At 28.4% G+C, this 15,674-nt stretch overlaps 1 protein-coding gene across 1 annotated transcript; it reads left to right on the top strand.

Moving 5' to 3' along the window:
* Positions 1 to 219: 219 nt before the first annotated feature.
* On the top strand, positions 220 to 12,290 carry LOC134830740 (uncharacterized). The gene is made up of 8 exons (XM_063844310.1): positions 220 to 407; positions 1,077 to 1,236; positions 1,297 to 1,969; positions 2,352 to 2,478; positions 10,919 to 11,281; positions 11,349 to 11,623; positions 11,683 to 11,855; positions 11,920 to 12,290. Exons 1-8 carry the CDS (start codon positions 329 to 331, stop codon positions 12,116 to 12,118), a joined length of 2,049 nt encoding a protein of 682 aa, XP_063700380.1. The 5' UTR covers positions 220 to 328; the 3' UTR covers positions 12,119 to 12,290.
* The last annotated feature ends 3,384 nt before the right edge of the window (positions 12,291 to 15,674 follow it).

Raw genomic sequence — 15,674 nt, 5'->3', positions numbered from 1 at the left:
CAAAAATAACAATTAAGCGGATTTGCTTGTAACTACTTGAGATAAGGCTCCCATTTTAATTGTTCCTCTAGTTTTGAATTCACTTTTTTCTTACAATTTCACTTACGTAGACAAATGCAGTTAGATTAGATAAGATACAGACGAAATTCATCCGAAGACACTTGACAAAACTCTATTTAAATGATGAAGTTCAAGAGTAGTGAATTATTCTCCGTTTTGAAGTGGAAGAGAAGAGAAAGTACAAAAAAAATACGAAATTAAGATATCAATTAAATTTAATTTTCTGTGAAATTTTGTAAAGTATCAGCAAAAGTGATAGCAATTAAAAATGATACTCAAATCAGTGATTTTTTTGATAAGTGTACTTTCGTTACAAGTGGATTCATCTACGACGAGACGACCTTTTGGTAAGTATGAAATTAGAAGAAATTATTGATTTTCTAACTTTGTTAGGTTAGATTTGAAATTTAAGAAAATTTTCGATCATATTCGGTCATATTTTTGAAGGATTTGAGAGTAATTTAGTGAAAAATTTGAAATTTTAATAATTTAAATTTTTCAATTCAATAGACAATTTAGGAAATTTAAAAAAAAACTTGAGAATTTAATAAGATTTAAGAAAAAATAAATAAAATCGAATAAAATAAAAAAATAAAAAAAAACAAAATAAAATAAAAGAAAAAAAAAACTAAATAAAAATAAAATAAATTTAGAAAATTTTTAGTTCAGGAAATATTTATTTTATTTTTATTTATCAGTAAATTCTTATAAAATATTTGTGAGTTCATAAAATTGAAAATTTAAAAAAAAATTTAAAACTTTCTTAAATTTTAGAAAAAATATATTTTTTTTCAGGCCTTCATTTTTTTTGACAGGCCTTCATTTTTTCTTATCAAAATCCTCAAATAAAAAGTAGCAATTATAAAAAAAAAATAAATATTTGCCCACCTTTTGTTTAATTTACATACGGATACGCAAACCAAACATTTTTTTTTATCTTTTTACTTCTTTCTTCTGAAGAAACGTCTATTGTAAATCCCTTGACTTTATTTTATTGTTTCAAATATTTGTTCCAGATGTTCAAGAGTGGTTAAAAAATCAAACAAGCAACGACACTTGGAAGGCAATCAACGTGGAGGAATTTCCCGGAGAAGAGTGCTATCGTCCCTGCAGTGTCGGTCAAAGTCGCGTTTGTTACTGGAAATTCGTTATGGAGCATTATCAAGCGATGGGAGTGTAAGTTCTTCTAATTTTATTTTTTTTGCGAAATTTAGCTGAATTTAAAAATTTTTTTAGTGCTTGTGGTCGTTGCGCGGAAGGTGTCATGGAAGATTGTTTCAACTTGCACTGTTTGCCGGCAGATGGCGTTGAACGCGGTGTCATGAGTATCAATCGTAAAATTCCCGGTCCCTTTTTGCACGTGTGCAAGGATGATTTAGTTGTCGTTGATGTCGCTAATCACATGGCTGGCACCGCTGCTGCGATTCATTGGCATGGATTTCATATGCGAGACACTCCCTTCATGGATGGCGTTCCCTTCCTTACACAATGTCCCATCGATTATGCCACAACGTTCCGTTATTCCTTCTGGGCGAGTGAACCAGGTACGCAATTTTATCATTCGCATTCGGGCCATCACAAAGTAAATGGACATTACGGTGCCTTTGTCGTGCGTAACGAAACGAGTCCGCATCAGAATTTGTACGATTTTGACTTGAAAGAGCACACGGTGATTGTTTCGGACTGGATGCACGACGATGCTGACATGTTTATGCCTGGCTTGCCCACACGCCGTCCTGGAATCGTTCCGAAAAACGTGCTAATTAACGGAAAAGGCGTCTATGTCGACGAAAAGAGACCCGAGCAGTACGTGAATAGTCCCATTGAGGTGTACAAAGTGAAACAAGGCTCGAGATATAGATTTAGATTCATCAACAGCGGCAGTCACGTATGTCCCGTACAAATCCAGGTGAGTTCGTTACTCCTTTTGACCAGACAACTGACCCGAACAGATGTGATGAAATCTGTAATTGACGAAGGTTTCGTCAGAAATGAATATTTTTTTCATATTTTTTCTACGATAAAAAACTCTTATCCAAATATTTTTAATTCATTTAGTTTCTTGGAACGAGATTTAAATAAAAATTAAATATTTGCGGTAGCTCTTTTTCTCTCTCTCTTGTGAATTTGCGAATTTAAATCCCAAAACACACAAAGCAAGTTTGTCATTCAGATTTAATATTTTCTCTCGCTCATTGTCTAGACAAGAAATAAAATAATAATTGTGAATTGTCTCACTAATGATGTCGAAAAGAGACGATTGAATTTATAATTCACCTTTTTTTGAACAGATTCAAGGTCATAACCTAAGTGTAATTTCCACGGATTCCTTTGATGTGCATCCTGAAAATGTCAATACTCTGATCAGTACGTCTGGGGAGCGGTACGACTTTGTAGTGAATGCAGATCAAGCGCCAGGTAAGTCACATGAAACCTTGAAAAAATTCAACTAACGAAAAAAAATGAAAGAACGAGAAACTTTCGTGAGATTTTTTTTTCACTAAATCGCATTTTGAGTCGTTTTCGAAAATTTCAAAAATGTTTAAATAAATTTTAATTTGAAACTTTTTTATATATGTTTCTTTTATCAATCAAAATTAATCAAAAAAAATTATATAAATTTATTTTAATTATTAATTTATAAAATAAATTAAATTTATGGTTAAAAATTTATTTTTCGAGCAAGCCTTGGAACAATATTATTTTTTATTTATGGGGTAAAAATATTTTCAACAATAATTTATTTTCCATAATTTTCTTAGACAATTATTTATTTTCCATAATTTCTTTAGAAAATTATTTATTTTCCATAATTTTTTTCGACAATTATTTATTTTCCATAATTTTTCTCAACAATAATTTAATTATGGCAATAAATAGTATTGAACAATATTATTGTTCCAAGGCTTGTTTTCGAATATAAATAATTATTTTTTTTTCAATTTATTTTTATTAAAAGCTTTAAATATTTTTAAATTAAAAAAATTATAATTAAAATTTTTTCGTTCAACTGCTTCAATTATTCTTGTATATTTTTTAAAATATTTTTTTATTTTATTATTAATTTATTTAATTAAATTAATTTAAATTTAAAATATTTTTTATTTTATTATTAATTTATTGAATTAAATTAATTAAATTTAATTTAAATCAATTTTTATTAATCATTATTTTTTATATGACACATGCAAATATTTTTTTATTAAAAATTTAATTTTTTTTTACAATTTTACAAAAATCTTTTAAAAATAAAAATTAATAAATTTTATCACTAAATTTTTAGAAGTAAAAAATATTAATTTTTTAAACTTCCTCGAATATTTTAATCGAACACAAAAATGGACAATCGATGTGTTTTTCGTAAAATTACCTCAAAATGCGATAAAGTAGAAAATAGAACAATAGACAGGTACGAAACCTACGATCCACGCGTGCTTTTGTTGTTTCTTCTTTCGTTATTGTAATCATAAAGCATCATTTTATGCGAGAAATTGTTATGTTTTGGGAACACGCACCATCAACATTTGTTTTTTTTCTTTTCATGTGAAATGTCTGCGTGTGTGTGAAAATTCGATATACAATTCTCGTTACATATGTTTCTTTCGTTGAATTTTTATTATGATTCCTTTTTTCTCTGTTTTGCCATAACTAAATACAAAACAACCGAAAAAAATAAAAAGAAAAGCGAAATGAGACAAAAACGCCATTTGTGCGAATGTGTAGCGGCAGCATGTTATAAAGTGGTAAAATAAATGAGACAAGGTGATAGAAGTGAAAAGACTAAAAGTCTACAAGCGGCAAACGTACGCTAAGTGAATGTTTTTTAATAATGAACATTTAACAGGCTGGCTTTTAAAATTTAGTGTTAATCCTTCTTTACACGGAATTTTTGCATGAACAACATGTTTTAATGGTGTTTTGTATGTTCGTCGCAGCGGGCGGGTGTGCGATGTGACATAATGGAAATCATTTATAATTCTTTTCAATTGCCACCAAAAAGGTACTTTTCCCATTCTTTCGTTGTTTATCTTATCTTCTGAAAGTAATTTAGCACACAATTTTTTTTTGTTGTTCTTCTTTCAACTTTGTTGGTTTTTGACAGTTTTTATTGTCGTTTTTTTGTGGATTTTGGTCTCTACTGTCGATCTTTTGTACGAATTAATTTTTCATATTTTTCATTAAAATCAGGTGTTTATACTTTTTACCTTGCTCATCATTATTATCATTACAACCACATTAATAGACGTCGGTTGTCCCATTTTTAATGGGCAAAAAAAACGAAAGGAAGGGACATTATCGCTTTCTTTCATCTTATCAGATTTTTTGGGGTTGAAGAAACAATTTTAAAGACAAACGTTGCGAAAAAGTTTCGTTCACGAGAGTATGCTTGCCCCAAGTGATGTCAAATGCATGTCAAGTGGATGTCAAGTAATTTTCAAGATAAAAATCTGCACACATGGCGTCTAAGGAGTTTTTTCCTTCCATATTTTTCTTCGTTTTCTTATCTGCACAGCGAAAAATGTACGTCTCACGGGCAGAACGTGATGCAAAAAGTGAAAAATTAATTTTTTTGGCTTTTTTTAAAAACATTTTAAGGCAAAAAATGATCTTCTCGAGACAGCAATTAATTATTTTTTTCAAAAAATTTCATTCAACCTTCAACTTTTGGAGGATTTTTATGAAATTTTTTGAAAAGGAAGTCCTTAACGTCTCGAGTAGATCATTTTTTGCCTTGAAATTTCTTCAAAAAAAGCCAAAAAATTAAATTTTTCACATTTAGCCAATATTTCGCATCACATGTCACACCGCAAGACGTACATTTTTCACTGTGCACTCGCATGACGTTACATATTCATGCGGTTCGTGAAGAAAAAAACAAGAGGAAAAACGGTGCGTGTGTAAGATTCCTTTCAATACGTTAATAAATCTTCTTCGTGATTCAGGAGGAACTGAAGGATTAACAATTTTGTCTCTAAAAACAATTATGGCTTGTTAAACATTCCTGTGTACTTGTAAGAAAAATATTTTCAAGGTGTTTATTGTTATTCCAACTCTCGTTATCTCATAAATATTAACAACGAGATTGGAGCAACTTGCGTACCGAGAATGTGGCAATCAATAAATTTTAAATCCTAATTTCGAATTTTGTACCAAGAACAACAATGACGACGTGCAACAATAACAATGTTATTAGCATTTATTATCGTTATTAAAATATTATTTGATGCTGGGAAGATGATAATAATGAGAAGATGTTGTCGATGTGAAGATAGGGAATGTTAGAAATTTGCACTGAAACACATTTAGTTCGAGTATTTATTCAAGAGGATTTGTTTTTAATGCAAATCTGGGGAAATTTTGTGGTGCATTGTTTGTCTAATGGAGAGATTTTTGGTCATTTTGTGGAAAAATGGAAAGTGCTATCAAGATTTTAAAGGAATTTAAAGTGATTTTCAAGTAAATTTGAATTGCATATTAAAAAGCAATCAGATTTCAAAGAGATTTTCTACTTACTACAAAATTGGGTTTCGAATTGCATTTCGATGTATTCAGGTCAATTTGGAAGTTTTTAAATAATAAATCGATTTTATAAAAGTTTCATAGGAAGTAGAACCACAAAATATCTGAACATTATTTTTTATCATTTTTAACAATAGTAAAAAATTCAAATAAAAAATGAAAAAAAAATTTAAAAAAAAAAATAGGTATGAATACATTTTCTCATTTTAAAATGAAATTTTGTCGAAAAAATTCAGGGGGAAAAAAAAAAATTAAATATAAAATACAAATATTTTTGACATATTTTGGAATTTTTATATTAAAAAATCATGAAAAATTACTGTTTATGGTAAAATTATTCAAAAAAATAAAGAAATTTGCTTAATTACGACATTTTCCATTGAAATGTTAAAAAACATGTTTTTGAAAGTCACGTGAATTTTGTTTAATTTTATTTTTTTTAAACAAAATTTTTTTTTTAATTTTGATATTTTTTAATAAAATAAATAAATCAATATAAATCATAATTTACAAAAATTTAACAAAAATGAAAATATTACATATTCTAAGACTATCATATTTTTTTAGTCAATTTTTTTTTTCTTTATATTTTTGCCTAATTTTTTTGAAAAATTGGACTAAAAAATATGAAAGTCTTAGAATTTGTAAAAATATTTTTTTTTCAAAGCAAATAACCTTTTAAAGAATAAAAACCAACACTTTAAAATAATTATTTGTAGCTCAATTAAAATTGTTACAAAATTCAATTAGATTTTCAATTAAAGTTATATAAATTAAATTAAACTTTCATTTCGATTTTTTTTGTTTGTAAAAAACTGCCTAATTAATTTTTAATTTGATTATATTTTACCAAATCTATCCAAGTATTAAAATTAGGTCAACGCTCTCATGTCATGATATAGAGCTAAGAAATTTTAATGCAATCAAAACCTCGCTGAGAGCAATCCTTGACGTCACTTGAACGTAAAATTTTGTTGCAAAATCCAAAATCAAAGATCTCAAGTATTCTTAAATAAATTAGGTCATTGAATAAAGTGTTCTCTATCAACATAAGCTCTTCTTCATGTCTTTGTTAGACGCACGAAAAAAAAACCAAACAAAAATTCTTCTTCTTGCAATGATAACAACAGCTTTACATTCATTATCGTCTTTTAAATTATTATTTTATTCACACCGTTCCTCCCGTTCCCCATATAAGATTATAACATACTTGAATTTCTTTTCATTTTGTATTTTTAAACCAACAAGTATTAGCATTTCAGTTTTTTTTTGTTTGATACAGTGGCAGAATTCTCACATGTGCGGAAAATATTCATGCAATACACACTGATGCTTATTTGATACCTTTTATGTGTTTTCCGTTTGTAATCTTCGTGTTGAGCTTCTTTAAATTATGTGATTATTATAGAACACTTTTATTAAGAGCGTCTTTGTGTGTGAGAGAGAGTGAGCAAAGGTATATCTGCGGGTAATTTAAAAGTTTGCACCTTCGATAGGTTGTATTCATTTCTGAACAAGATATTCTCTTCGTCCTTGGAATAATAGAAACGTGATACTTTTTTATAAACGGATGACGACATTTGATACTGTGATACAAAAGTTGATAAATTTAACAATTTTTTTTAATTTTTGAGAATTTTCTTTAAAAAAAAAATATTTTAAGAGAAAATTATCAACAAGGAAAAATTTCTTAAAAAATTATCAATTTTTCACATCACATGAAAAATAGTATTTTTTTCCGGATCTGAATTCATTTCATAAATAAGAAATTTCATTCAAACAAAAAAAAATCCAAAATATGATAAAATTTGTACGTTCAATGTCCTTGGGTTTCGTTAAAACTTAAAAATTAATAAATTCAAACACATAGAAAAAATAAATTTTCAATCATAAAGTAGTAATTTTATTTCATATTTTGATTTAAATTATAATTAAAATTTTAAAAAAATGGAATATTTCTTAAAGTTTTTAAATTTCAGATTTCTTTAAATTTTTGAAAACTATTTTTAACATTTTTTAGATCTGGGTTCCATTGTAGTGTATTTAAGACATTTTTATTTTTTTTCTATTGAAAATAAGTAAAAAAAAACTCAACATTTAATTTTTTTAAATCCATAGAACGATTTTACAAATATCTTTTTACGAAATATCCTTTGTGTGATTGTTCAGAGCTTTTAAAATTTTTCTTTCAAAAATTTTTTTGTTTAAATTTTAAATAAAATTTTTTTAAATTTTTAATTTTTGTATAAAAAATATTATTTATTAATTAAAAACTTTTATTATTAAAAATTTATTAATTATTTTTTGTTAAATTCAAGCATTTTATTTCCGTTTAAATTTTTGGAGTTTTTAAATTTATTTTTTTTAATCAAACTTTTTAAGTCATTTTATTGGTCCCTAAAGTGCTACAAAAATTAAAAAGTTCAAATTTTTATAGTAATAAATATATTTCTGGTCATTTCGTAAATTATGAAATATTTTCTCGTTCAATGACTCACAGTTTGAATTAATATCTTAAATTTCATACAAAAACTTAAAATATTTAATTCCTTAAGCTTTTAATCCGTAAATCTAGTTTACTTTGACGTCACAGGGCACACACATCATCTAATATATCGCGAATAAATACCGAGCAAAAAGAGCAAGTGAGAGATCGAAAACAACATTTTCCCAGAAAAAATAACATTTAATAAAATATTTACATTTCAAACAATTGCAAACGTGTGTCTACACGATGACTCCACGCGATTCAGGTAAATTTTTCCATTTGCGCGTCCCTTTTCCCTTTCTTTCATTGGAATTATAAAATGTCATCTTGTTGACATAGATCTTTATTTGCGCCTTGCTGATAACAACTTTGAGAGAAAAAGTTTCGCGGAATTTTCCCTTATCGCAAGTTTTCTCGCTTAGCGACGACGACGACACGACACGAAACTGTGATTGCAAGTGCAAGTGACGATAACGATTCTGCAAGGAGAAAAAGTTACGTCGTCATCGTGTGTCGGCAGTAAACATTAATTCTCGCCAAGATTGAATGACAGGTGTTTAAACTCTGGCTGCTTTTGCGACGAGATTGAGAAGTTATTATCGAGTTGCTTCCTGTGTCGGCGTCACTTCTTCGGGGTGCGGTGATAAAATGTGAACAATTCTCGACATATTTTAGACACGACACACAATTTAAAATTTATTTATGACTTGAACATGTCTTGAATTTGCTCCTCGTTGTGCGCCGTTGTCGCCTACATAATGCTAAAATTCAAATTTATCTTTTGCATGAACCAGAAAACCACTTTGAAAATTTACAATTGTTTCCTCTTTGCGCTCCGTGTATCTCTCTATTTGCTGCATTCTGATGCGATATTTTACAACCATGATTACATGTGAAAGTGCAGCTCGCAAATGCAAACGTATAGTTGTTACAATTACAGCTAAACCCGAGAACAGAATGTTGATGCTGCTTTTTTCCTTGGGTGATGTTGCTTCTTTGCACATTTCTTCTCGGCTGCACGTAACATGCAGCTTTTATTAATGCAATTTTAAATGAATTCCGAGACAGAAGGTAAAACACAAGAAATTTTCAGTTACGACATGTCATGCATGTTTTTTTTTGTGATGCACCTCCTCTTCACTTACTCGATTTCGATACAAATTTGTGGCTTTGGAAAAATTAAAAAAAAAAAAAAATTGTTGCACCAAAAATGGTCACCTTAATTTTTTCTTTGCCGAAACGCCTATCTAATTAAAATTTTATGTAATTAAAGTAATTAGTTCAATTATACTGGAGTTACCATCTAGATAATAATTTTATTTGCTCAAATGCATTTGCGTCGTGTAATGCCGTTGTCATTTCGTATGGGAGGTGACGATGATTTAAAGTTGTTGTGAAACTTTTCCTGCATAAATAACAATGACGTATGTGTGGGATTTTTATTAGCAGAACATGACACTCATGACAATGCAAAAGTTTATTTCCCGGAGAGAAAGTTTGATTATTTTTTGCCATTTTGTGTTTGACCAAGAGTTGTTGGTTTGCCTTGAAAATTCACTCAAGTTGGCTTATTTTTATCATGAAAAGTCATTTAAAGCATTAGAAAAATTAATTTTTGTCATCGGTGAGGCTGAATTAATTATTTCATTCTTAAAAAATTAGACAAAAATAAATTTTTCCGTTTTTTTTATTTATCATTTTATCACTTTTTAACCGATTTAAAATTAAAAAAAAATAAAGTTTTAAAAATTTAAATTAAATTTTAATTTTTTAAAAATTTAAAATTTTTTAAATTTACTTTTTTTTATTTTATTTATTAAATTCTTATTTATTTTAATTTTTTAAAAATTTAAATTAATTTTAATTAATTAATTAAATTATATTTTAGTTTTTAATTTTAATTTTTAAAAACCCATCAATTTTTTTAAAATTAAAAATATGTTTTTTTTTATTTTCTTAAATTTAATATAATTTCAATTAATAAAATTTTTATAAAAATAGTTTGAGATTATTTTTGCATTTATATTCAATTTATTCAAAGTCAAAATCAATCAAAAAGCTTTCTAAATTTTTTAATTCTTGAAAACCTAAAATTAAAAAATTTCTATAAAAAAATTAAAATAATAATTTAAAAAAAATAATTAATTAAAAAAAATAAAAATTTAATTCACGTTATTTATTTTAATCAATTTAAATTATTAAAATTAAAAAAAAATTAAAATTAAATTTTTTATTAAAATTAAAATTTAAATGCATATCTAATAATTTTATTTGATTGAAATTAATATTAAAATATTTTAAAATATACACTCAAAAATTAATTTAAATATTAGTTTAAAATTTTGATATTTTTAGCCTTAAAAAATTAAAAATTCTATATAATACCAATCAATAAGTTCAAATAATTTCCTAATTTAATTCCTAAAATTAGAAGAGGCGTTAACTGTTCTCTCATAATAATTGTTAACGATCCTCGTTACGCTCAAATAATGCAAAGTTTGTTAATTAGCGGCGTTATTCTTGCACTAATGCGTAGCCTGGTAACCCGTGAATGCGAATCGGACTATTAAACGCATAAACATTCATTAAATTTTGTTATTATTTGCATCAAAACATTCGGGCTTTATGAGTAAACAACTCATTTATTTATTTATTTTGACAAAATATGATAACAAAACAGCAGCCACGTTTTGCACAGCAGCAGCAACAACAGCATGCATGACCTACATTTTCACCTCTTTTCATATCTCGTTACCCGAAAATAACATAATAATTAAACGTTTTCATTGCAAAATCGAGTGCACTTGAAATTCATGTCTCATGTGTTTTTTTACTCTCTCTCATTCACAGGAAATTATTGTGTTCGCGTTAAATTACTGGGCGTTTGTAATCACGAGCAATTTGCTGTTTTGTCGTACGTTGATGCCGATGCGAGTTACGAAGTAGCAGTTTCCGAGTACGAAGCTTATGGTAGCGAAGGGGCTCGTTGTCGGGCTGCCGAAGAACTCCCAATTGGCGCGACATTAAATCACCCGAACACCACATGTCACAATCCCTTGACGCGTAATTTGTGTTCGACGGATCTCGCGGCACTTGCTGCCGACACGGAGCTGCTCAAGGCCCCAGTTGATGAACGGTTTTATCTGGCATTCAATAATTACGCCGTTAGTCCGCATGAGCTCTTCCAGGAAAATCGCTATGAACATTTTATGAGTGAGTTACCGCAAATTTCCAACAAAAAAAAAATATTTTTTTTTAATATTTTAACTTTTTTTTTCAGACAATCGTGGGTCAAATGTCCTGCAGGCAGCCATCAATAACATCTCGTTTGTGTTTCCGCCGATAAGTCCACTTACCCAGCCAGACGAAATCACGGAAGACATGTTCTGCGAGGATGGAAATTGGCCGAAACGATGTGACGGTGAGCGATTTTGCCATTGCACGCATCTGGTAAAGGCGAAATTAGGTAGCGTCGTGGAACTCGTTATCATTGATGAGACACGAAATATCGGACCCATTAATCATCCCTTCCATTTGCACGGATATGCCATGCATGTAAGGCGTTTTTTCTCGAAAAATCTAAATAAAAATCAAAATTCACGGGAAATTTTTAGGTAATGGAGACAGATTTCGTTCGTAACTTCCCAATGACGGTTGATTTGTACAAAAAACTCGATAAAAGTCGCATGTTGCCGAGTCAAGGCAGAAAACGTACTCTCAGGGGACAGAATACCGCCTCGCTGCAAGATACGATCTCCCTTCCCAGTCAAGGTTACACCGTACTAAGGTAACAAAAAAATCCTTTTTCGTCATAAAAAAAAAGAAAATTTATCAATTTTTTTTAAAAATAGATTCCGTGCCGATAATCCGGGTCTATGGGCGCTCCATTGTCACTTTGAGTACCACTTTTCCGTTGGCATGGGTCTCGTACTGCAAGTTGGCGAGCCAAGTGATTTCGTGAAAGCGCCACCAAATTTCCCCAAGTGCCGCAATTTTGTGCCGGATATCGATCAATCAGTAATTGATTACAAAAATCTGTTGCCACAATAGGACACAACGCAAAAAATTGGGACATCGGAGATTTATTAATTGCTCTTTTTTTGTTTGTTTGTGAGTGAAGCGAGTTTTGAGTGTGAGCGTTCGTTTTATGTGTAAAGTTTGAATTATTGATGTTGTTTTTTTATTTATATTGTAAATAAATGACGTTAGTTGTAAAGGATAATTAATTGGACTTTTAATTTGTTGTCTCGGTGAAAAAGTCCTTTGCAGAAACTTTTTGCTTTGACAGTTCGTTTTTACAAGTTGACTTGGAGTATAATGACAAAATATTGAAATTGTAATAGCAGGTTGTTACATCAATTCAGGGAAATGAAAATGCACATATCAAGTTTCTAATTTAAAATCAATCAGGGAAGGATGTCAAGTTGAGTCAATATATATCCATGACAGCATAAGAAGATATCCAAGCATAAAATATGTTGCAAAGAAGTTTCATGGCAAGATTGAGTAACAATGGTATGGAAGAAGTTGAGAGGAAATGTACGAGAAAACGGAATTTCATTAGAAAATTTTAGAAAGTATAGGATGGGTTTTTGACACAAATTATTATTTTAACCCCAATGCACATTTTTGAAAAAATTACGATTTCAAAATTTATTTATTTTCAAAATTTTTAAAAATTCCCCAAAAAGTATTTCAATTCAAAAATCTTAAAATTTATTGATTTTTTAAATTTTAAGTAAAAAAATAAATTTCTAATGCCAACCCAATTTACATTTTTAAAAGTATTTTCTAATTACAAATTTTTTAAAATTATTTTTTAATTTAAATTTTTTAAAAAATTAAAAATACATAATGCCAAAGGCTTATTTTTAAAGAAGAGTTATTGAATTTCCATGTTTTCGGGCTTTGAAAAAAATTTCCAACATTATAAAAATAAATAAAAATTTACCTTCTTAAATTTTTTAAGAACATTTTCAACAGCAACAATACAACAATACACACCTCATGCACATTTATTTTTTTTTTTTAATTTTTTAAATATAATTTTTTGTTAAAAATTTAAAGCTTTGTAAACAAATCCAAAAATCTCCCAATGCACATTTTCAAAATTTCTTTTGATTTTAAAATATTTTATTTAGGCCGTTCCAAATTTTTTCCGATGTTTTTGTCCCATAACATTTTTTTCAAAATGGGGGGAATGGTCAAAATAAAAAAAAAAGTTTTGAAATATTATTTTACACAAAATGACAAAATTTTAACAAATTTTGATCTTTCATGAATATTTTTAATTTTTTTATGGTATCTACATTGAGATTTGATGATTTAAAATTGATCTAAAAGTATTTTAAGTTAAAAATTTTAACAAAAAAATTTCATAAAAAAAATCAATATAAAAATGGTAAAAAACCATCAAAAATTTTTGAAAAATAATTTTTAGAAAATATTTTAGACAAGAAAGTACATGTAAAATCTCGATTTTCAACACAAAAAATTTTAAAAATTAAAAATATTTAAAAAATTTTTTTAAAAATCCTTGAAAGAGTGAGGAAAAGGACCAAAAAAGGTCAATTTTGATGAAATTTTTAACTTTTTTTTTATTTTGCCCCATTGGATTTTCGGCTTTTGAAATGGGGCAGAGGACAAAAACATAGAAAAAAATTTGGAGCGGCCTTATTAAGAAAAAATAAGAAAAAACCCCATGCGAATTTAAAAAAAAAAAATCTTAAATTTTTATAATATATTTCTTTGATTTCCCAATGCACATTTTTATTTTTTTCTTAATTCAAGATTTTTAAAACTATTTCTTATTTCCGGATTAAAAAAAATCTCTATATCAAAATTTATAAAAAAAAATTAAAATGTGCCTAGGGTTTTCTTAAAAATTTATTGTAACTAAAACAAATCACTATACAAGTAAATAATACGAAAACATAACCTTTGCCAATAAATACAAATTTCGGAAATATTTAGGTCAAAAATAATTGATTGACAGCAACTTGTTAAAGAAAATTACAGAAAATCAATGTAAATATGTTCGTCATTCTACCTGTCATTGCCGTCTACTTTTCACAATCATAACATGACACACGACAAAAATTTCCTATATGTACAGCACTTTTTTTTTTATTGTTGCTGTTGGAAAAAAATCACTCAACTCCTGCAAAATAATGCAAATCTCGTCAGATTAGGGAAAATGACAGATTCAATTTTCGCTGTTGCTACTTTTTCGAACTTTTCACACACAAGTACAAGTACACATAATTAAAGTTGTGAGTGCTGACAACAAATGACGGCTGGGAATGAAACGAGGAAAAGAAAGAAACTAATTTCCTTGCGATGTCATCGCGTTGTGATCGGTGCAGCATTAAAAGTACACACAAAACGAGCATTTTATTGAATAACATTCAGTAAAGAGCGACAGCGACAAAGACGAGAGAATATGCCTTTAATAAGACATTTAATCTATTAAATATAATTTTTTATTTTTTCTTTTGCTATTTTATTCGTGTTCGAGAGTTACATGTCGATAAATGAGAACAACTTCGCTTCGTCTTTTTTTTTTATTTTTTATAGCACTGCAAAAAGAAATTTAACTGATTGATGCTTTTTATGTAAATTTTATGAATAAATTCGCTGTTGCTTGGTACAAGATGGTCTGAGGCACAGAATAAAAAAAAGATACAAAAAATGGCACGAATAATGTGATGTACTTAACTTTATAAATGCTACTTTGTAAGTAGCTACGGAAAGAGTGTGAGCGACAGAGGAAAAGAAGATAGAGTTGCCTGACAATGTTGGGCGTCATCACATCATTTAAATACGGGATGAAGTTAATTTGTTGGAAAATTATTGTGAACAGAGGGAAAATTTTTCACCCGCCGAGTGGGAATTTATCGTGGACAATTTAAATATCACTCGCAATTCTCACGACACTCTTCGAGAGTTGTTCTTTAATTTTTAACGCAAAAAAAGTCAAGCAAACGACATGCAAAGTAGCTGGCTTAGTTGAAAGTAAAAAAGCCAAAGAAGATTATAATTTAAAGAGATCAACAACTTTTCAAGGTTCAGCTTCGTCGTTGTCTTGCTACGAAAGGAGATCAGAAGGATTAAATAATAAATTATTCAAATGCAAGGAAGATATTCAACTTTCGCCCGTCAATCAGATTAAAGCTTTAGTTTGGTGTATAGTTGACTGTCGTGCAATTAAACACAATATTTATTCGTGGAATTTGATTTAATTTGTGTCAATTCGTGGAATCGTTGATGAAGTTTAATCTAGAATTAAACCATCATCTATCAGAGATCAAAAGCAAGTCTCGACAAACTCAATTACTATTTTATTTTTATTTTTATTATGATGATGATGATGGTAATGATGATATTTTAGGTATTTGTAGCAAATTGAAACAAAATTAAATACAACAAGATGGTTTTGATGAAAATTTATACGAAGAAGGACTTCAGTAGTTGGTAAGGAGTTCAATTATCGGGAGCTATTCAAAGTCCGGGATATCGTGTCAATTAATAATTTTAATTGAAATTTTTTTGCCGCTCAGAAAATTTCTTTTTCTTTAATTAAGTCAAAATTAAAAACTTAAATTTT

Source organism: Culicoides brevitarsis, chromosome 2 (assembly GCF_036172545.1).
Source record: "Culicoides brevitarsis isolate CSIRO-B50_1 chromosome 2, AGI_CSIRO_Cbre_v1, whole genome shotgun sequence".
NCBI classification, from domain to species: domain Eukaryota; kingdom Metazoa; phylum Arthropoda; class Insecta; order Diptera; family Ceratopogonidae; genus Culicoides; species Culicoides brevitarsis.
Note: the sequence above shows the minus strand (reverse complement) of the source record. Positions and strands in the feature narration are given on the sequence as shown.

What these genes read in the sequence shown, in the direction of transcription:
- LOC134830740 (XM_063844310.1), top strand. Translation starts at nt 329, where the DNA reads ATGATACTCAAATCAGTGATTTTTTTGATAAGTGTACTTTCGTTACAA. An exon ending in TACGACGAGACGACCTTTTG is followed by an intron (nt 408 to 1,076) that starts GTAAGTATGAAA and finishes TATTTGTTCCAG; the next exon opens with ATGTTCAAGAGTGGTTAAAA. An exon ending in CAAGGTTACACCGTACTAAG is followed by an intron (nt 11,856 to 11,919) that starts GTAACAAAAAAA and finishes TTTTAAAAATAG; the next exon opens with ATTCCGTGCCGATAATCCGG.